This window comes from Anabas testudineus, chromosome 10, assembly GCF_900324465.2.
Source record: "Anabas testudineus chromosome 10, fAnaTes1.2, whole genome shotgun sequence".
NCBI lineage: Eukaryota > Metazoa > Chordata > Actinopteri > Anabantiformes > Anabantidae > Anabas > Anabas testudineus.
Window position 1 is genome coordinate 14,985,744 of NC_046619.1, and position 22,333 is coordinate 15,008,076.

Sequence of the window (22,333 nt, forward strand, 5' to 3'; positions counted from 1 at the left end):
GACCGTAAGTAGGAATCAAAGCAGATAAAATAATACATGTTTGATCTGCCATAAAAAAAAAAAAAAAAAAAAAAGAGCAGCAGAGGAACAGATATGCTAGTGTGGATGAGAGACCCCCGCTGGGTGAAGACGCGCAGCGTATGTTAGCTGAGCCGTGAAGCGCTCGCTGCCATCGACTGGAGCTGAGGCTGAAACGGGAGCAAAGCGGTGAAAAAAAAAAAAAAAAAAGCCCGAGCCCATCGGAGTGAGCATCATCCTCCAGCAAATCATCGCACCACTGATCATTTAAAGGTATTATTCATTCACACATTAGATTGCATTCACGGGGATTGCCCCTGTGTGGACATTTAGTGTCGATGCTGACGGCTTGAATGTGGTCGTTTATTGTCGCCAGGCAAGTTCCTCCTGTTTTTTTTTTTGTTTGTTTGTTTTGTTTTTTTTTTATTCTGCAGATGTGGCTGAAAGGAGAAACAGGCCTGTGGGTGGGTGAAACGGTCAGGGATTAATCACCGATCACGATGAACGGTGAATCCGAGTTGATCATCCTGCAGCGTTAGTGGATGCTCATGGATGAGTCTGCTGGACTAAACGTGCTATGGGCGATGTGCCATGTTAGATGAGAGGCAGCTGAGAAGAATGTGAGAGCCATTGTGAATTTGAATCCACTGAATAAGGAAGACCAGGTACACCACGTATTGATGTGACACTGCAAAGCAAGAGGAGCTGTTTCTTCTCATGTTAGTCCACCTGACTGCACTGGATTTGGGACACACATGCACTCACCGTGGCTCTTGTTAGACAAGCAATGTCAAGCTTTCGGGCGCCCAGCATGGGCACAAATGACACCGATGTTCCCTGGGAGCCCGGCTTTACTGGTTCCAATCCGGAACGGGTCTGGTCCTCGGTTGCCAACAGTGTGGTGAAGATGGTGCTCATCTCTCTCATTGTGTGTGTGTCCCTTTTTGGGAATGTGGTGGTTCTGCTGGTGTTCCAGAGGAAGCCTCAGCTCCTTCATGTGGCGAATCGGTTTGTGCTCAACCTCCTCTTGGCTGATCTGCTCCAGACCATATTAGTTATGCCTTTTGCCATTGCAGCTACCGTGCCAGGTGTATGGCCCCTGGATGCCAGACTCTGTCAGGCCCTGGTGGTGCTCATGCACCTTTTTGCATTTGCTGGTGTCAACACCATTATAATTGTCTCTGTGGATCGCTACCTGGCAATCATCCACCCTCTGTCCTATCCCACCCGCATGACCCCTCACCTGGGCACCAATCTGATCATCTGCACCTGGGTGTTCAGCTTCCTGCAAAGCACGCCTCCACTGTATGGCTGGGGAGCCATTGACTTTGACCATCACCACAACGTGTGCTCAGTGGTGTGGTCCTCCAGCCTGTCCTACTCTGCTGTAGTGTCCACCTTTTCGTTCTGGCTACCTGTGCTCATCATGCTCGCATGTTACTGGATGGTGTTCAGAGCAGCTCGGAGGCAGAACGCTCTTGTACACCCCATACAGACACAATCTTACTCCCAGCCCTGCCCGCAGGACTTCCAGGGACCTAGCAGTCCTCAGCAGCAGATCCAGGCCCAGCAGGGAAGCTCACCTGAAGACCCCAACTCAGCCAGAGGATACCCTGTTCGAGTTAGGCACAGGCGCTTCCACTACCACTGCAAGGCAGCTCGTGTGGTTTTTGTCATCATGGCCTCATATATTCTCAGCATGGGGCCTTACAGCATACTGAATACTATATCTATGAGTGCCAGAGCAGCCATACCCCCCTGGCTGTCCTCCCTTGCCCTTGTCCTCTTTTTTTTACAGTGCTGCCTACACCCCTACATTTATGGTTACATGCACCGTAGTGTTAGGAAGGAGTTTCTAGCTCTGCTCTGTGGGTTGTTCTGCAAACAAGGTCGTCCCAGACAGAGCTCTGCCGTAGAGAGCTGCTTCACTACGACAGAGGGGCGCTCTGGGGCTCACCCTCACCTGCCCAGCCTGGCTGCTCGAGTCCTCCCCCTGCGGACTTGGGCAGAATGCACAACGTCATCCTCTCCCACTTTTGAGAGGAAGTCAAGGGACAGCCGTAAAGAAACCACCTCTACCAGCATCAGCTCTGAGAGGGAGCTCATGTTCCACAGCAAACAAAGCACATAAACTGCCTTGAGGATTCATTGTGTAGATCATTTTTACTATTACTTGAAAGGCCTGTCATACAGTGTGCTCACATATGAGCTAATTTGCCTTCTATATAACAGGGTTATTCATTCTGAAGTTGCTGGCATTAGGAATAATGGCATACATGATGTCATGTGTCAGAGTCTGTGCAGCTGTTATGTTTTGCCCCTAGAAACTAATTTTAAAATCTATTCAAAAATTTAAATAGCTACTGTCAACACAACATGGGCACTTAAATCAATTCTGATGAAAAAAAAGGCTTGAAGTAAGACCAGTAACATTTAATTTGTATTATACAGTAAAGTATGTAAACTTTTTGGAATTTCATGGTTTTCTGCATTAATTTGTCATAAAACATGATCTGATCTTCATCTAAGTCAAGAATATAAACAAATAAAATGTGCCTAAAATAATAACTCTTCATTGAGAACAACTATAAAAACCTCATAGTGCTTGTGGAAAAAGTATGTGAACCCCATAGAATAAGGCCCTTAAAAAAGTTAACTGGAGTCAGGTGCTAGTTTGGAGGTTTGAACTAGAGCTACTTTGACAAAAACCACTCAAACTTTTTGAGTTTGCTCCACACAAGAAGGATGTGCTTACGTGAGCCATGCCTTGCTAAAAAGAGCTTTCAGAAGATCTACAATCAAGAATTGTCTGGGGTTAATTCTTACTCTTGACTTAGATGAAGCTCAAATCTTTATGACAAATTATTGCAGAAAACCACATTTCAAAAGTTCATTAACCTTTTTTTTGCCACTGCTTCACTTTTCTAACCCTAATTTTATGTCAAAATATAAATCATCACAACACATCAAAATTATGGTACCATTTTTGTACAATTACTGGGAATAGGTGTCTCCTATGAAGTATTGATCTGCCTAATCTGCACAACTACTCTTTCCTTTAAAGTTAATCTGCTGTGTTCTGTGTGAACAGGACATATGTATTGTCCTTGTGTTAGTGCAAGAGAGCTTGCAACTAATTAACTCAGGTTATGCTTGTATAGAAATTTGCAGTTCTCTATTCTGAAATCATGCTAAGTATGTGAACACGTGTACTTACGCCCCTGTTGCAGTAACTTCTTAGTGTTAAAGCGCCTTTGGAGTACATAAGTAGAATAGTGACTCATTGTGCCTGTCAGTTACAAAACACACAAGGGTTTTTGACACTGTTTCTTCAACGGGATGGTCACACATACAGTTTCGTCTTAGCCTCTTTGTTTCCTCTAACTGTAGGTCAGCTCAATCTTGTGTCTTACTTCAGAGTGTCAGTGTTTATTTGCCCTTGTAATGTCAGCCTTTCAGTGCGTAGAGGGCTGGGTGTGATAAAAAGATCTGTAGAGGACACCTTGCACCAGTTATTTCATGTAGGCTGCATGCTGCAAGGTCTTATAAAACAGATTTCTTATAATACACATGTAGATTTGTAAAGAGACCTCCTGACACAGTATCCATGGAAAAATCTGTTTAAAGCCACGGAGGGGACGAGTACATATTTATGTGTGTTATGCTTGCCATGACTCATCAGTGAAATGCAGTTGATTGAGGTGTTTAGATAGAAAATGTGATGCCAAAGGATGTCACAGGTGCATCGTTTGTGTCTAGTCCCCATATGTTTAAACCCCTATTTGGCAGAACGAGCCAGGGTGTGTTATTACTTTTCAGAACTTATTGGACAAGACTAGCATGGATTTGAGTTCTGGTCAATTCAACAGGCCAGTGAAGAAATCCATACTAAAGAATTAGAACTGACAATCACACTTATATTAAGTTTATCAGACGTTGCCTGAGAGATAAGAGAAGTTAAGTGCTTTAAAAAACGACATATTTTTGTGATTTCTATTGTGCTTTTGTATCATTTCTGGTTTCATTATTCAACATCAAAGTTGTCTGTTTAATAAAATACTTGTGAATTATATGTAATATATGTCTAATTGTTCTGATTAACGGGTGAGTATTTGAAACCAAACCGATGGTCAGTACTAAGCTCTTCATAGGTGTCTTTGTGAATATGCACTTAAATAAGTACTTCGTGAAGTCAGCTCTTTGGCATTAGGCAACACAACATCCTGTGTAACATACAGATTTGCAGGAACATTTGAATAAATAAACAAATTAATGTGAGACTAAATAAATGCACAAATTGGATCTATCAGATGATATTAGGATTTGCTGCGGCCTGTTTTCCACCTTAAAAAACTGCATAGTAACTTTAATCTTATTGCAACAATTTATAGCAGCATTTGTAGTCAACATTTACATTTACAGTACAAAAAAAGTCAGTTTGTAGGAAACTTGATCAACAGCCATTTTTTATTTACGTGCATGTTGCTCCCCTTATATAATTGGGTGTCATTCCCACACAAATGCAAAGACTGTTATGTACAATATGTTGCTAATGGCAACTGAGGGATAATAAGATGACAAGATGCCAAGAATAGCACACTACACTGCTTTTGTCTGTATTAAGTCATTAACTGTCAGAGAGTTCCTGCAATTACTTCACATTCACTTCACTTCCTCCTCCACTCATTTTGTTTCGTGTTATTAGAAACTATAAGTCGGAGCTGAGCATAACTGCCATTATTTCCACACAAAAATGTAAGGAACACGATTATACGTGTATGAAATGTTCACATTCTCCATGTATTCTATTGCCCCGAAGAAAATAAAAACATTACTTTCATTTTGAATTAATTGCATTTATTTGTAAAAATGTTATCACCTTGGGTGATGGCTCCACACCGCCCGAAGCACAGAGCAGCAGTGTTTTATGCAGTTACAGTTCAGCAAACTGCTTATTAAAATCAGAAAGGGTGCACCTCAACGGTAAATACGTTCTATGAGTAAATTAATGGACGATTAACTAGATGAGAATCTGTCTTGTGGCCAAAAAGTAAGGCATGTCACCTAAAGGCCTTTCTTACTATGCAACATACTGTAGCTGTAGCAGATTCTTCCATGATACAGATGTGCTTTTTAACCACGTGACCCTTGTTTCTATGCAAACTGTAGCCAACAAATACAATAGAATGGGCAGATATGTGACTATATCATTTATAAACTACAATAATGCCTGATATTTAAAAATGTTTTGCCCTAAAATGAAAAAAATAAAATAAAAAAAATATTAAGGACAGATCTATGATGGTTGACAATCTTTAAGTAGCATTCTTACACTCACTCCCTCTCTATACAGTATATGTACACGCGTTTTTCTCAATTTTACAATACAAGTTATGAAAAACAAAACAACCATAAGAGAAAGGAAAGGATAAATCCACAACATGTTGATTTCTTTAGAAAATTAAAATTTCATTTTTCTTGTTAAACTCACCAAAAAATAAAAAAAATAAAATAAAACTGTTCACTACTGAAACTAGATCATTGGAACCCACACTGATTCTCAAACGTGTCACTCAAAATATTACAGGTCAACACAGAACAAAAACCTGTATATATTTAAAAAGAAGAAAAACAATAGCAACATAGGTTTAAAGCACAAAAAAGGATGGGCTCTGCTCTTAAGGTTTCTTATGGTAAGTGATGTTTTCAGTCCAGGTCTAATCAGACCACGTTCACACAGTCAGCCATGACCAGGCCAGTAGTGCAACGACACAGAGTCAGTGTTTCCTTTAGTACTTTAGTCCACCTTGACCACACTGTAGATCTTATTTACAAACCAGAAGCAGGCAAAGAAGCCAATTGTACCTGAAAAAGAAAAAAAAAAGATGGGGTAGAGACATTATTTAATAAAGTACAAAACAGACTAAACACAGCTAAATGGTATGAGCTGCCTTTGGAAAAAGTTTAAGACAAATGTAAGTAAAGCACAAAATGCATGAAAGGCCCTGAAAATATCATAGAATTCACAAACTTCAGGGGAATATTAACAAAAAAACGGAACTTTAGTTGCAAGTTGTACAGCGGCTTGTCACAGCACAACCAAATTCCATCTACTAAAAGCTTGACACTAACTTTCAGAGATTGCTCGAGCTGCAATCTCCAAAAGACTGCAAAGACCCCAGAACTTTACTTTTGTCAGAGAGAGAGAGAGAGAGAGAGAGAGAGAGAGCGCATGTTTGTCTGAGCTTCTCCAAAGTTGAGAAGCCAGATTGGTCAAAATCCTGGATCAGTTCATCTTGGTATGAAAGTCCTATCTGACTGCTCAATGGGAGCCACGCCGCCCAATCCCAAATTAAACTGTGATCAAAGTTCAGAAGAGGTAAAAAATACAGACATCAAAATAAAAACTTAAATTTGGGAAATGAGAGAGATGAGGATTATTTAGATCAAAACTGGAAGCAAGGAGGGAAACAGATATTTTCCTTGAATCCTTGGATTATTTCTTGGTGATAATCTTTTGACATCTCATCCTCTTGGTACTTACAGCCCTGTCTTAAGATAGTGTCAAACAGTGCAGTAGTGACAAGCAAGGCTACAGGCCAACTTATCTGGCCTAATGACAGTATAACACCAGAAAGTATGTCATCATCTGACATCATGGTGAGCCATTTATTTCTGGATGACATAGAGGCTGGGCGTGTATTTGCCCGTTATCTAGTCCGGGATATTATCCTCTTTACACCCACATCCCTTGTCACCTTGTCTTATCTCAGTGGGTGAGCTGAGGAGGGCTGGAGAGAGCAGTTACCACGTCAACATGTGTCAATCTTTGTGTCTTTTAACAAAGAGAGACATGTGGCAATAATGTTCCACTTCCCCAAAGCTTTATGATGGTGTGCAGGACATAGATCTGCATGACAAATCACAAAGCTCGATTTCTGAAATGAACTGTCCATTTACACACTAGCTATTATAATTCATTGCAACAAGTCAATGTGGTGCATGTTTCTTTTATCTATGTGAAGAAAAAAAAGGAACTCACTGCAGACCACAGATGAAATGACCCAAATATGTCTGCAAAACTAGATCTGACCAAGAGGGAACATACTGATAACATTCTCATACTAAAAAAATGACAAGAACAGAGCTCTCGCCCTTTAAGTTCATTGACACAGTGTTTCTGAACTAATAAACAAATTACAATGCCAGGGTCTGGATCTAAGTAAAGTGACCAGCAAATAATAGGAACTGCTTCCTGACAATTGATGTCACTGGAACAGGATAGAGATCCTGAAACGTCATTCTACAGCTGAGAGTGGTGTTAGCAGAGTGTACAAAGTGAGCAAACAATACCACTCACACTCACACACCCCTTTATTCAGAAAAAGGTGTGTCACTGAAAGATAATACTGAAGTAAAATGTTTCAGTAAGTTGACAGTGTTTATGAATGATCATTTGTTAAACCATTAAATGCAGCAAATCACAGTACAGTACTTTGTAACTGAGAGCCTCACCTGTGAAGAGGAAGAAGATAAGGACCATAATCATAGTGTATCCAAAGTAGAGGAAGGTGCTGGCTGCTCCAATTATTTGTAGCTTTGAGAAGAAGTAATGCACAGCATAGATGAACAGATAGACTGCTGTAAAGCCACTGGTCAGGAAGGAGCGCCACCACCAATGGTAGTCCTGGACACACGTGACAAAAGATGGCATTAAAGATTACGGACACTGACACTGTTAGACCTATACAAAAATATCAATAGTTTTACATGTACTCAGGCCTGTGCAGTGCTGTGACTGAATAATGTGGGCCTGCAGGTTAAGACACTTTGGAATATGGTCAAATAGATCTTTTAGTAATAATAATTTCTACTTGGATGTTAAATCCTTATCTTTAAGTTACTTATAGCCCTTTGTTTATATATGTTGGCATTATAAAAATATAGTTTCAGTTTGATAAATGACGACAAATTCTCTGAACATTCAGGTACCTCGGCACAAAGGTGGAAGTAGCAGAGCAGAATTGTGGCCTCAGAGCAGGTGATGAGCAGAATAATGAAAACCAGGAACAGGAACCCAAACATGTAGTACATCTGATGAGACCTACAACACAAACATCCTGTATGAATGGGTAAAAGGCCAAAGAATTAAACTGACCAGCAGGAAAGACAGCATTCCTGTCTTCTTACCAAATGCTGTTGAGGATGAAGAATAGCTGAATGAAGATGCAGCCAAAGGGCAGGATTCCACCCATTACAATACCAGGAATAGGTTTAGTAAAGAAAGATTGTTCAGGAATTTGACGGGGGATTTGGTTGGTTCGAACTGGTTGCTCAATTGCCTGCACAGGAACAGAAAAAGAGATGTAACTATGACAAATAATCAATAATTTCAAGTTAGACGAACAAACACACGAGGAGACCTAACTCACAGCTTTCTTGAATCCAAAGTAGGCACCAATGAAGGTGAGGGGCACCGAGATTCCAAACCACAGGGCCAAAATGGCCACCAGCGTACCAAAGGGAATTGCTGCTGAGGAACCCTCCACCCAAAGGATCAGGTTCATCAGGAAGAAGTCGGCAAACACAATACTAGGGATGAGAAATGGAAGAAATACAATCGCACAGAGAAAGATAACACATTAGAGGGACAATAGCACTTTTAATGACAAATACACAGCATATGCTATGCAACATGTTACTGTAGCACTTGAAAATAAAGAGCAAAAATGATATAAATGAACCAGAGCTAAGCAAATATATTTATTGAGCATACCCTGGGCACAAGAGTGCTGTCAGCAAGACGTTTGTCTTCCACTTTTCACCTCCAAAAGCTGAGAAGAGAAACAGAGATGGAAAACAACATCAGATTAATACCAGACAGACAGTGTCGGCAGAAGTTGACTTTTTAGGTTTTCACCACATTCTTACTTTTGTAAAGGCGTGCAGACACATAGCCAGCGGGCGTGCCCAGCAGAACCCAGAGGACAACAGCACATGTCATGAGAGCCCCTCTGTTCGCTGGTGACAGGAAACCCAGACAGGCCAGGACTAGAGTGGACAAACAGACATGAGTTGACTCAAATATATAAGCAACTTGCAAATTAGGTATTTGAATACAGATAGACAGACTTTCAGACTGCCACAACTACTGTTCCATAACTCTAGACTCCAAAAGTTAAAACTGGCTTGAGTGGCTTTCTTCAGATTTGGTTTTCAAATGCAAATGTAAAACGTTCAAATGTTTTAAAGTTTAATATTCTAAATTGGTACACATTAGCATTTTGGTCAATGCTAAAAACTATAAAATGTGTGTACACGAAAATTTTGTAGTTTCTGTGGTAAATGAAAACCCGTGGTTAATTATTAAACTAACTCGGTGTGTAAAGCAAGTCCCAGTACTACATATTACAGCCTAATGTTAAATTATCCTTACACAGTGTGATGAAGGTCATGATGAAGATCTGAGTGCCCTGTCCAAGAAACACGGACAGCAACATGCCTTTCCTGGGGGGACGGAAAACATCCCCGTGTACCTGCTTCCACCCCGACTCTTCCTGTGCATCCTCCTGAGAAAGGAAGCAGAAAGCGATGCAGTCAATTAATTAAACACTTAACAGCTGAGGTTTAGTTTGACCAACCACCAAGCAGCGAACACTCCCTCAAAGCAACATAAGCTGAAGAATGGGAAAATGTGGTTTATTAAAATATGTAGAATTTGATGGAAAAAAACTCTTGTTGTTAAGTATAATCGACTTTCTTGAAACTATCCACACCACATTTTACATTCTGGGTTTAATGTTTGTTGGTTTTAACGATCACACACCCAAACACCGGATTTACATCAGGTTGTGTTAAAAATAGCCTTCTGTAATCTTACATAGAGTAGAGATGATTTTTCCTTGGACGATGGAAGCTTTATCAAGTCTCCCTGTGAAATGTAACAAAATATTTATAACTCTTTGTATAGTGCACCCAGTTTAATGTTTTAATTTCAGCTAAAATCTAATAATTCCATAATTTACTGTGGCATTAAAAATGATTTATAGCCCCGAGTTAGCCAAAGATTAAAAAATTCCAGAAATTTGTTGTCTTCAAAGTATTATGTTTCCACCCAAACTGGTAAAAACATTTTTGTTTTATTTAACTGCATTTTTAATAAATCTTCATTTGTATCCCAATGCTTTGTATCTGGATCGGCACTAGCTCCACAATGGCTTTACCTGATCCACTTGGTTATATCTTGCAATGTCCTTGTGCAGGGTTCTCAGCATGATCATGGCAACCATGCCAGACAGGAAGAGGACAATGACCAAGGAGTTCATGATGCTGGAAAAAGCCAAGAGATACAATCTAGCATCAATAAACAAATCCCAAGAGCACAAGTAGTGTTTCTGGGGTGCACACTGCAAAGAAATTTTGTTATACCTAAACCACTGGATGTTGGTGTGAGGCATGGAGACCAGGATGTAGTCCCATCTAGAGGCCCACTTGATAGAACTTTCCTGTAACACAAAATGTCTTTCTCTTAGTTACATACACAGATACTTGTATATATCAGATACATATAAATGATGATATAATTTGTCACATATATGTAGAGGTCTACCTCAAATTTGACAGAGTAGGTATAAGTGACTGACACATCACTGGCAAACTCCCCGGGGACCTCCATTGGGTTGGTTCCTTCACAGGTTGGGGTTTTCTCGTCCGTATGTTTGAGACTGTTTTGCACAAAAACAAAATTAAAATTTTTTATCATCATCATCATCATTAATCTAATTTAATAATTGATCCAGTTTTAGATGGCGAGTTGTCATTTAGTTGCATTGTGGTGAGGTAGGTCACACCTAAATCAAAGGTGTCAGCATGTTATCTACTACATCTACCAGCTCACCTCTTTGGCTCCAGAGTGGCAGCAACCAGCCGAGCCCCTCTCCATCCTTCTAATTCTCCACTGTGGTAGGTGATCTTTATGTCCACATGGTTGAAAACATAAAATGTGTTCTTCTTGTTGAACTCGGCCTGAAAAAAAAAATATAATCAAAATAAGATATTCTCAGAATGTATTTTTGATTACGTAATTTACTCTAATACCTACTTGAAATAAAGGTTTTATATCATCAAATTAAAACTTATGACGTTAAATAGTAGTTCACTGCAACAGAAAGTGGCAAGAAAGAGCAATGTGCCAAAGACAATAACAATTAGAATCATTTGTTTCTTCATTAAACATTAACAATGCTGGCTGTAAAGTATGTTAACCTAGCAATGTGCTGCATTGTACATTCTACTTAAATAACTTTATAACATCAATGTTTTACAATTTATTTACATTTAGCCATTTTCTACGTGCTTTTATCCAAAGTGAGTTATGAGTGAGGCAGGGGTCGTTTTAGATCCTTTTAGGGCAGGCTTTAACCCCCCTCTCTGTCATTTTAGCCCCCCTAAAATATTCAACTCTCAAAGTTATTAAAAGTATAATTTTTATTTTGTTAAATAAAAATGAAAATAAGTAAGAAATGCTCCCGAAATCTCTCTTTTTTTTTTTTATTCTTTTTTCTATTCTGCCCTCCCTGAATGTGCACTTCAGTTTAGCAGATATATAAACAGTTTCCCAAATGAGAGTCAAGAGTTGCTAGTTCAGGCTTTTTATTTGCCTCCCAAATGAAAACACTGTATAACTGAAACACACAAAACCAGGAAGTGCTAAAAACTAGCTTATTAGCTTGATGCTAATACATAACAGAATTGCTACTGACAATTCATTACTGACACTTTGTCAAAATGCTAACTGATACTACTTCCTTTTTCACACATTTTAGCTTCACCAAAATCAACTATTTGTGTCCACAGATGTTATGAAATCTCTATTTTGCAAACGATTCCAACACACTCATCAAAAATGTGATGACCTTTTATAAATAGCACTACCATGCTTACAATACAGTTGCAATATACAGGTCCAACTAAATGTTGAAAATATATCCAGACTGATAAATTTCTATATGATTTCAATATGAGTATTTCAGTAGATGACCACTTAACCACATGTCAAGACAAAAATCATAACTTACATTGATAACACAGGCATCTTTAGCTCGGCCGTCTGTTGCAACGAGGCAGCCAATGGGGAAGCCAGGATTGCAATACTTTTGACCATCTTCCACATCGTAGCACCATGTCACAGGCATGTTGTCTATGATCCTGGAAAAAAAAGTGCACTCAACTATCTTCTAGATACAGTAACCATGTGTACGGTTTTATTGGGTATTTTCTTCACTGCTCATTGTAAACTAAATCTCCATACTACAAACAGTGTAAATCAAACTTAAATAATTACAGTATCTCCATACCAGTGGTGCTGGTAGTTGAGCTGCATTCCCATCTTGAGAAAATCCAGTTTGGTTGCATCATCCTTGTTGTCTTTCTTGTAGACTTTTGTACACACTACGTTGCATGGAATGTCTTTCTTGAACTTGAACTGTAAAAGGTAGATGAGAGGCATGTTGCAGTAAACAAACAAACAAACACCAAATCTGCTGAGATTTTCTGCTAACACCCACCTTGTATGGTGACGACTCAATTCGTTCACCAAACAGCACCTGTCCAAGGTTCTCAGAAGGCCTTATCTCCTGGACATCTTTGCAGAAATCAAACCTTTAACAAGCACAGATTGACACACAGAAGTAGAAAATCAGATGTTGAACATATATCAAAACAAATAGAATTAGGAAGAAACTAATGGTTACTTACATGTCATACTCATAAGGCAGGACTGACTCCACTGAGTCCAGGCGGTTGACAAACAGCTGTATATCTGTCTGTACACAAGTAAAAAGTTGTCTTCAAAAACCCGGCAGTAGATTATAGCTAGTGCAAATTAATATTATAAGAGTGCTGTGAAATTATTAGGCTGAAAATGACACGTTGCTTGTGTTTAAGGTCTATTTAAGACTGTCAGTCATGAATTGTTAACTGATGGGTTATCTAAAGCCAAACATGCAGTGCCAGATAAGTCAAAGTTTGGACACACCACTTTTTTCATTTTCTACATTGATGCTTAATATCAACAATGTCATTGCTATGAGAATTAACACATTTGGGATTATGAATAATGGGTTATTATTATTATTATTAATAACCCATAAAATTGTCAAATTAGCCACTGTTTGCCTTGATGACAGTATTGATCACTATAGGCAACATTTTAACCAGTTTCATGAGGCAATCAACCTCAATGGTTTTTAGTCACATGGTTGTCTTGTCAGACGCTAATGAGTTTGAGACGATCCGTGGTGCTGTGCTAAGGAAGTGTTGGCACACAGAATACAGCCCTATTTAACTACTGTAGTGAGTCATAATATAGTAAGAACTGCTACAAAAAGAAATGAAAAGCAACAGAGCCTCATTATTTAAAGTCAGTCAGTCTGGGCTTTAGTTGAACAACATTGAAAACACAGCTCCAGTCTGTGTATGGGCCTATACGACCAAGAGGAGAGTGATGGCGTGCTGATGTAGCACTGTGCTCATCAGATAACCTGTCTTTCGAGATTTAATTTAAACCCAGCTGAAATAGTTTGGGATGTGCTGGACCACAGGGTTAAGGAAAAGTCCAGTGTATGTGGTAAGTCCTTCAAGACTGTTGAAAAAGTATTGCCGGTGACCAACTCATGAAGCTAGTTGAGAATATGACATAAATGTGCAGTTATTAAAACAAATGGAGGACATTTATACAATAAGAAAAGAACATATTGACTGGAATAAACTTTTTTAGCTATTATTTAACCCAATGTGTAGTTTTAATCTACAATAGGAAAAATAACTGAAACTCATTGATGTGTACTAAATAGGCTCCAGACTCCCCAGGACCTCTCTGGGGACGTCAGCAGACCAACGACCAGTTTGCAACTTACAATGGTGGCTACTATCTGAGTTCCCCTGTTACTTTTCACTCGAATTAGCATAAACATGTTATAATAACCACGCTACGTTATTGAAATATAAAAACACAGGAAAGCATGTATATATAATCGCTTGGCAAAAAAGCAAACACCAATCAAACTACTATGCTAGAAATTAATCAGCATATGATCCCAGTGTTCCGGTTCCAGGTAATAGCCGGGGCCTGTAGAGGGCTGGTTAGCTAGCAAGTTCAAGGAAGATGGCATTGTTAGAAATAGGCCCGTTACAACTTCAGCATTAAAAACACAACAAATAAAAAGAATTGTGAGTAGTATGTATTTTCCGTACCTTGCAATCTTCACCATCTTTGCCTTCCTCGCAAAAACTAACTGGGGCTAAACCCGGAAGATAAAACGCCGAGCACGTACAGAAATACGAGACCAGTGAGTAAACCAACACAACACCAAAACGTATCCGCTTCTTCATTTTACCACGAACACGATCCTTCAAATAACTGGGTGTACTTCTGTCAAAAGTAAGGGTTCTTCTAAGACAAATGGATGCTTGCCAGCTATTCCCGGTTAGCTAGCTAGGTCTTTCTACTTCGGACTCAGTGGCGGAGCTGACCTGGACCTGTCTGTCGCAACTAGCATCGCTGACGTCCAGCGGCATCAAGCTAAACAAGTAGCAGCGGAAGTTTCACCTTCAAAATAAATACGTCAACTACATGATTTGCTTGCTATTTAAGAGTTATTTTTAAAAAAATGTAGCTATTCCCATAAATGCACGTGTTTTAGAGTTGCTTTATTTAAATACATAATGTGAATACGAGTATAAACCTTTGGATTTCCCAATTGAGCGACACGTACAACGGCAGCGCTTTTACTTTGACAGGACACGAATCCGATTTTATGTATTACTCTGGTGACTTGACATCCCAGAAGTTGCACTGACGTTGCACCTGGATCCATCCTTGTTTTCTTACTAACTGTTATGCTATGTCACTCAATATAAGTTATAAAAACTCATTAAAGGAGTGGCTTTTGAACTACTACAGTGTAGATTGGTAAGAGGAAGCAAGATAAAATACAGGAACTACATTCAGATATAGTGCTGTAAAAAAAAAAGGTATACTAGAAAACCCGGAACTGTTCTCACTATGATAATGGACGTAGTAAAATAGCGCATGTACATCTTGTCTTTAAACTCTGATATTTTATAGTTGTTATTTTGAAGAATTCAACATATTTTTTTTATATTTCTTTTTTTTTTTTTAACTGATGGGCTACGTGTATTTCTGAAAAGCCGCTCCAACCTGTGTGGCCGGTTTGTGCAGTACAATGACGCGCAATGCATGCCGACGTCATGCATACGTCAGCCTCAGGGCATGATGGGAAACGTCTGGCTCTCACCTGATCTAAGATGTGATTGGTTCAGGTGTAGGCTCATGTATGTCTCGGGTTTCTACTGACTAATTAATGTTTTATATTTATAGTTTAATCGGCTAACTATGTTTTACTATAACACATTTCATGTGAAATATTTGAGCCATATGGAGGTTAAAGCATAAACGCACCATCACCTGTAAAGCTGTAATAACAACAAACAAAAGTTACTGGAAACTAAGTACAAAACAGAATTTTATTTATTTATTTTTATTCTGTTTCCGACCTCACAGATTGTCAGTATTTGTTGCTGTCTGCACAAACAGCAGCTTGCTGCTGCTGAAAAAGTTAAAGTCTGTCCGTCTTCATTGCAGCGTCTTGTCTCAGTGGCATCTAAGGGCGGAGGCATCTCAGAACAGGTTTCTCTGGAGTTAAGAGGAATCAATGATTACATCTAATAAATAATTGTGATAGATTAATACGCCAGTATTGAAAATTGGAATGGTATTGTAATGTGCCTCTGAACCTGCAACCTGCAGGTGGACAGGCAATAGATGGTATCAATGGTATCCTCCTTGGGTACCACTATGGGTGGTTGTAGAGCTGCCACTTGGGATTGCTTAAAAGTAAGAGCTGTCTTCTCTGAGGCATTAGTACAACAAGCAACCAGCAGAACAGAAGAAGGAAGATTCGGTGGAAAAGCAAATCAGATCTTAAAACCATTTAAGAGAACTCAAGAATCATGTGTATCCTTTCTGTGTAGCCGCAGTAACTGATTTAAGCAATGATTTCATGTTTGAACAAAATATAATCAATAACTAATAACAATAAATATTGTGCTCGCCTTGTGTAGATGAATTTCATGTGTGTTTGTGCAGCTAACATAGCAGTAATGAAGTTTCTTGTTTTTGTGCAGTACAGTCAGACATTTCATGTTTGTTTTATATAAGCCAAGAGAGGTTTGGATTCCCATGGTAACTGCTCAGGGTGTAGTATAGGGAGTGAAGCATAACTGAAGGTCAAGAGCTTGCACAGGGAGGCTGGTTTTCTTTTCATTACGAATGCCTGTTGTTGAATCCCTCTCCTTTCATGAAGTATTAGGAATGTTTGAAAAGAGTTATCAGGTAAAGGGTGAGCTGTGTAGTGTGAAGGAGAACAATGAAGTGGAACCTGTTCAACTTGTCATATCTAGTCTATTGTTTCCATGGGCATGTATTTAAAAAGACCTGGACTCTCTGACTTTAGGGCCTGGCAGCCTCAATAGAAATAGCAAAAGGAGGAGGAGGAGGAAGTATTCAATACATTTCTGTGACCTCAGATAACTATTTGAGGCCATAATAGTTAATAAGTGGCATTTAAAAGGCTGCTCACAGATGAATGCATCATCATTGATAGTCAAAATACACACAAATGTTACAGTTCATACATTTTATGTGTCACAGCAGTAAACCTTAGCCTAGAGGTGATAGAAATAGACAAACTAATGTCAAGTACAAAAGCAACTGCTACTTAAGTTGAAATACTAAATACAGCCTCTAAAGATTGAAGATAGTTAACGTGTGCGTACTTCACAAAAAATATATATTTTAAACTCTTTTAAAATGAACGCACAAGTACAAGTTTGACAAACTACATTTGAATCTAGTTTTATCTGCAAAAAGGTAATTAGTACTTATGTCTGTAAAAGTATACAATGCTTACTTTCGATCTGTCGCTGAGTACTTTAATGATTATTTTTTATAAAAGGAAAATAATCATTAAAGTACAACGAGCTCCACTCGATTGACAATTAATGTCAATTCAGTTCCGAGCGGTAGGCGGCGGTGTTGCGCCAAGGGGGCGTCTGGTCTGCCGGAAACAGGAGAAGAAGGAAGAGAAGGAAGCCAGAGACCCGTTGTTTGATATAAAGCTACGAGTTAGCGTAGTTTAGTAGCAGTTAACCGTGTGTGCATATTTTGTATACTTTAAACTGTAGTATTGTCTGTGCTTTAAAGCTAGCGTGTTGGCATTTGTACATCTTAAGTCATTCGTTAGAAGCTGGTTTACTGGCTAGCTAGCTAGCTTGCGTTAGCCAAGTAGTGGGCTACAACCACACGTTTATCGCCATTTTGCGCACTCAACAGCTGAATACTTTTTGCCAGCAGCGAGGTAATCATCGCATAAATGTCTGTATACTGCTCGCATTAATAACGTTAGCTGCGTGTGTATGTGCTCAGATTATACTAACTTTATACGACGCTTTTTGTTGCAGGTGGTGAATCATGGCAGAGGCAGACCGACCAGGAAAGCTGTTCATCGGTGGGCTCAACACCGAGACCACCGAGAAGGCCCTGGAGCAGTACTTCAGCAAATATGGCAGGATTGTTGAAGGTGTGAAGTGAATACTACTTCTCTTGACTGTTTTCCTCTGTGTAAAAACATTTAGCTTCAAAAATTACCGCTGTTATCCCAGTTTCTGCTTCATTGCACTTTGTCATAATTCATGCAATTCATAGTTTGAAGTTTTCCCCAGTTTTTGTGAAGTTGTCAATTTCACGAAACCAAATTTTTTCAATTTAGGTTGGAGTTAATCTTTTTTTAAATTGTATATATCATGTGTATTTTATTTTATGTGTACATGAAATGTAAAACGAGTAAAAACGTGTGTGAGCTCTCAGTTTCAAAGCACTTCAACAGTCATTTTATTTATTACCTAAACTGAGTCCAGTGCATCACAGCTACATTTTCCTCATCACTTAACGTGAAGCCTACTCTGAGCTAAAGTTACCTGTATTGCAAAGACTTTGTTTTCCGTTTGGTTTTGAGCAGGAGAAAGAAAGAGGGGGAAAAAACGTGAAAAGACCACACCTTAATAACTAGAAACAACTAGTCCTTTCAGTACAATGTACTTCTTACAGTTAGTGAAATGGATTGGGTTTGTAGTAAGAGCTTAATAATGTCTAACTTAAAATGTTGCAAAAGATCAAGAAACACTCTATCTGATTTCAGTTCTGCTGATGAAGGACCGTGAAACCAACAAATCAAGGGGCTTTGCTTTTGTAACTTTTGAAAGTCCAGCCGATGCAAAGGATGCAGCACGGGAGATGAATGGAAAAGTAAGTACTGTGTTTGATCATTTGTAATCTTCAGAAATAATCTACTTCACAATGTGATTGTAATTTAAAATCTTCACCCACAGTCTCTTGATGGCAAACCTATCAAAGTAGAGCAAGCTACAAAGCCCCAGTTTGAGAGCGGCGGCAGGCGAGGACCTCCACCCATTCACTCCCGAAGTCGCGGTCCACCCAGAGGTCCCCGTGGTTCCAGGGGAGGTCCTGGTGGCATGAGAGGCCCACCATCCAGAGGTAAATCTTTTGAATTTATTGTCAGTGAGTTTATAAAATTTTGGAACTTATCAAGCAAGAAAATAATCTTGATTGTATTTTATCAAGCTCATGTTTTGGGTTTTGTCTGTTAATATGTGCATTTCTTGTCTTTTCAGACTACTATGATAACTCAGGGAATGTAGAACCCTTCTTTAAAGGGGTGTCATCCAGAGGCCCACCTCCATTGAAGAGAGGCCCCCCAGTTCGTAATGGAGGTCCACCACCCAAGAGGTCTGCCCCATCTGGTCCCATGAGCAGGCGTAAGTGCCAGGAAATTCTTCTTGTACATTTTTACACTTTGGGACAGTTTTGATAGTCTGCGATTTTAACTTGCACACAGTTGCACATATTTCAGGGTTCTTTAATGATTGATTAACGAGACAGTTCTTCCTGATAGATATATTTTTTTTGTTCCAGCACCCATGTCGAGGGACAGAGATCCCTATGGTCCACCCCCTCCTCGTCGGGACTCCATGATGTCCAGGAGAGATGACTATCCTTCACCAAGAGATGACCATTACAGCTCCAAAGATGGGTAAGACATTACATACATAGTTACATTTTACAGTGGAGTGAAGTACTGTATTTGGTATGTTTGGATCTGACATCTGTGCAGCATTTTGTTACACACACAGAACAACATTTTGTTTATGTAATAGTATTACAATAGCAATTATAAATCTTTTGTTGGTTACCAAGTAAAATATGGTGGCAGATATGAAGTTAATTGTATTTTTGTTTTAAAGCTACTCCAGTCGGGATTATAATTCCAGAGATTCACGAGATTACGGACCTCCTCCAAGAGATTATTCATACAGAGAATATTCAAATTCCAGTTCTCGAGATGACTATGGCTCAATGTCAAGGGGATACAGGTTTGTGGATGACCTAATGCAAAACTTTAAGAGAGATCAAATCTCTGTGCGCATGCCCATCAATGTAATCAGTAACAACTATATTCTTTCTTTTTAGTGAACGTGATGGTTATGGGGGAGGCCGGGAACCCAGAAATTATATGGATCGTCCAAGTGGTGGCTCCTACCGAGATTCGTATGATGGTTACGGTAAGATATTCGTCCATGAGTGTAATGACAACAGATTACCACTCAGGCACGAAGAAGAGCTGCACAAATAACCTACCAAATCATAGCACTGACCACCGCAATCTCCAGTCACAGGAAGTTTTTCTCCTCCTCCGAGGAAACGACATTGCAGGCAGCCTCTTTAAACGATTTCCTTTCCTTTTGTTCCATCCCTTGATCTGCAATTCACGTTGCATATTTTCATGGTATCCGAAATTATAACCATTGGCATCCCAACTGAAAAAAGAAATTTATTCACGGTCTCCATTTCTGCTGCATTCATGAAAAGAATCAGTGTTTGTAAGGAACTCCAAAAAGTGCTTGGAAACATCAGTTGGCCACTCAGTATGTGTTGCCTAGCAAAGCACTCCCTCAAGGAGTAATCTTCAAAAAAACATCAAGACAACTCTGAAATCCTCGTCCTTACCTGCAGTTCTAACACTTGGAGCTCTAAAAAGGAAAAATGGCTACTCAAATCAATGGCATGCTGAAGTGGGTAACACTGCCCATTTATTCCCTGTGCTTGGATATAATACTGCACATGTCAACTAAATGTCCATGTTCAAATTAAGATCAGTAAAATAATGGGACATGCAAACATGTCGTCCATTACATTTATTTGTCAAAGAATGAATTCTATTGGCACAAAATTAGCACTTTAAAGTGCAAAAATATGTATAAATTAAACCTTGCCAATTACCTGACCCATTGACCCTGCAGGTAACTCTCGCAGCGCCCCGCCTTCACGGGGCCCCCCACCATCCTATGGTGGGAGCAGTGGAAGCAGTCGTTACGATGACTATGGCAGCAGCTCCCGGGATGGCTATGGCAGTCGTGACAGTTACCCCAGCAGTCGGAGTGAACCATATCCCCCTAGCCGTGGTGAGCGAATGGGCAGGCAGGAGAGGGGCCCAGCTCCCCCTGTTGAGAGAGGTTACCCTCCTCGTGATTCATACAGCAGCTCAAGTCGTGGAGGGCCACGTGGTGGCCGTGGTGGCAATCGAGCCGACAGAGGAATGGCTCGCAGCAGATACTGAACTGGACTTGGGAGACCACACTAAAGCAAACGTTAGTGTCCCGTGCACAGTAAACACGTGTTTTGGAAGAAATCTGACGAGACAAACTAGTCTGTCTGAATCTGTGGAATATGAAGCTTAGCTTTGAACTGTATCTTGACTTTCCCAGTTTTTATGTGTAAATTTTTTTCTTTTTTTAAGTATTTTTCTTGCTCATGTAACAGTACAGTTACTAAGTGAGTGTTAGTTTTTGTACATTCAGTGCTGTTGGAATCTGCAATGCCCTATAAGTCTGGCTTTCCTACTCTAATAAAGCTTTTAGTTGTACCTTTCACCACTCATCGATTTTCAAAATACCAGACAGTAACATGAATGTGAAATAACATTTTTACGTTCTCTGGAAAGCTCAAGTGAGTCTCTGCTCGTACTATGTAAGTAGCCGAGTCGCTTGAGTTGGTTCTTAATACAAATGTACTTCCAGCTACTGGACGCTACTGTTTTCAAGGGTTAGGCAAATGCCACTGTCAGAATGTTCCAATGTAGTTTCCTTGGAAATGGATCCATCACCCTAGAGCCATTTGATGGCATGCAACGTCAAAACCAAAGGCAACAACAGCAAATGCAACTCGGCCGATAGTCAACAGCTGGTAAGCAAAGCAAAACTCTTTGTTTCTCATCTGTAAATGGGTTTCTCATTGTCCTGTATTGCAATCTCCACTGAAAAGTTGATATTCAAGACAACTTGGAAATATGGAACAAAACAAAACATGGTCAGCTGAATGAGCCTTTTCATTGTAGTTCGTTTTCAGCAGCTAAAATTGTCAAACGCGCCAACATCCCAAGAAGTTTCATCTCTTTTCGGCAAAGAAAGTTTAACATTCATTTTGACAAGTGACCCCTCAAAACGATGCTTTTTGCCTAAACAATCGTCCTACCCCAGTAAATCTATTGGAACAGCGCATTTTTAAGTCACAGATGAAATGCCTAGTTATTTGTAAGAATTTTAAAACTCACAACCATTTTTTTAATTAAGAGCCATTTTTTCAGTATCAGAATGATTTCCACAAGCATGCCAATTCAAACAATGGAGACCTCTGGAAGAACGCCATCGTCCTACTGCCAAACTGGAAACAATCACTGAAGCGAATTTGCAGTCGGACCAAGGACTACAGATTATTTTCAGATATTTTATGAATACAAGTTTAAGAGTAGGGCAACATGTTAATATTGTGTTCTTTTGCAGGATGAACATGACGCCAAGGCAACGGCCCTTGCAATGAACCTGAAACGTGTCCTGAAGGTGTTGAACCAACAACAAACCACCTCAGTCCATCAATAAAGTATGTCAGAAGCAGAACAATTAGAATCTAACTGCAAATGAGTTGGTTTTATCTAAATTATCATTGTAAACTGTCTTTCAGGTGCTGCTACAGGTTTCTGTTCAGACTGCTGACTGAAGCTTCAAGTGGAACAACGTGTTGGAAGTGGGAAAAACACAAGCTGAGGATGGGCTCAAATTCACAGTATCTGGTGTTTTCAATAAAGGATTTTTAAAGAACTTT

The 22,333-nt window shown here is 39.6% G+C and overlaps 3 protein-coding genes across 5 annotated transcripts; 2 read left to right on the forward strand and 1 right to left on the reverse strand.

Moving 5' to 3' along the window:
- Positions 1 to 221: 221 nt before the first annotated feature.
- On the forward strand, positions 222 to 2,392 carry gpr101 (G protein-coupled receptor 101). Its single transcript, XM_026358174.1, has 2 exons — positions 222 to 291; positions 453 to 2,392. Exon 2 carries the CDS (start codon positions 806 to 808, stop codon positions 2,147 to 2,149), a length of 1,344 nt encoding a protein of 447 aa, XP_026213959.1. The 5' UTR covers positions 222 to 291; positions 453 to 805; the 3' UTR covers positions 2,150 to 2,392.
- Positions 2,393 to 4,467: 2,075 nt separating this feature from the next.
- On the reverse strand, positions 4,468 to 14,583 carry LOC113160497 (transmembrane 9 superfamily member 2). Of its 2 annotated transcripts, XM_026357786.1 has the most exons (18): positions 14,272 to 14,583; positions 12,775 to 12,842; positions 12,585 to 12,678; positions 12,375 to 12,502; positions 12,096 to 12,225; positions 10,916 to 11,043; positions 10,628 to 10,742; positions 10,447 to 10,523; positions 10,242 to 10,347; positions 9,899 to 9,949; positions 9,455 to 9,587; positions 8,950 to 9,069; positions 8,795 to 8,852; positions 8,451 to 8,610; positions 8,209 to 8,360; positions 8,011 to 8,122; positions 7,534 to 7,705; positions 4,468 to 5,883 (listed from the first exon to the last, which is right to left on the reverse strand). In XM_026357786.1, the coding sequence occupies exons 1-18, from the start codon at positions 14,407 to 14,409 to the stop codon at positions 5,816 to 5,818; spliced, it is 2,010 nt and encodes a 669-aa protein (XP_026213571.1). In that variant the 5' UTR covers positions 14,410 to 14,583; the 3' UTR covers positions 4,468 to 5,815. The 2 variants fall into 2 exon arrangements, with proteins under 2 accessions (XP_026213571.1, XP_026213572.1); XM_026357787.1 differs by lacking the exon at positions 9,899 to 9,949.
- Positions 14,584 to 17,151: 2,568 nt separating this feature from the next.
- Positions 17,152 to 22,329, forward strand: rbmx (RNA binding motif protein X-linked). Of its 2 annotated transcripts, none has more exons than XM_026358165.1 (10): positions 17,152 to 17,456; positions 17,560 to 17,678; positions 18,297 to 18,403; positions 18,487 to 18,652; positions 18,790 to 18,933; positions 19,091 to 19,208; positions 19,420 to 19,548; positions 19,646 to 19,737; positions 20,476 to 22,111; positions 22,193 to 22,329. In XM_026358165.1, the coding sequence occupies exons 2-9, from the start codon at positions 17,570 to 17,572 to the stop codon at positions 20,790 to 20,792; spliced, it is 1,182 nt and encodes a 393-aa protein (XP_026213950.1). In that variant the 5' UTR covers positions 17,152 to 17,456; positions 17,560 to 17,569; the 3' UTR covers positions 20,793 to 22,111; positions 22,193 to 22,329. The 2 variants fall into 2 exon arrangements, with proteins under 2 accessions (XP_026213950.1, XP_026213951.1); XM_026358166.1 differs by having other exon boundaries at positions 17,154 to 17,456; positions 22,015 to 22,111.
- The last annotated feature ends 4 nt before the right edge of the window (positions 22,330 to 22,333 follow it).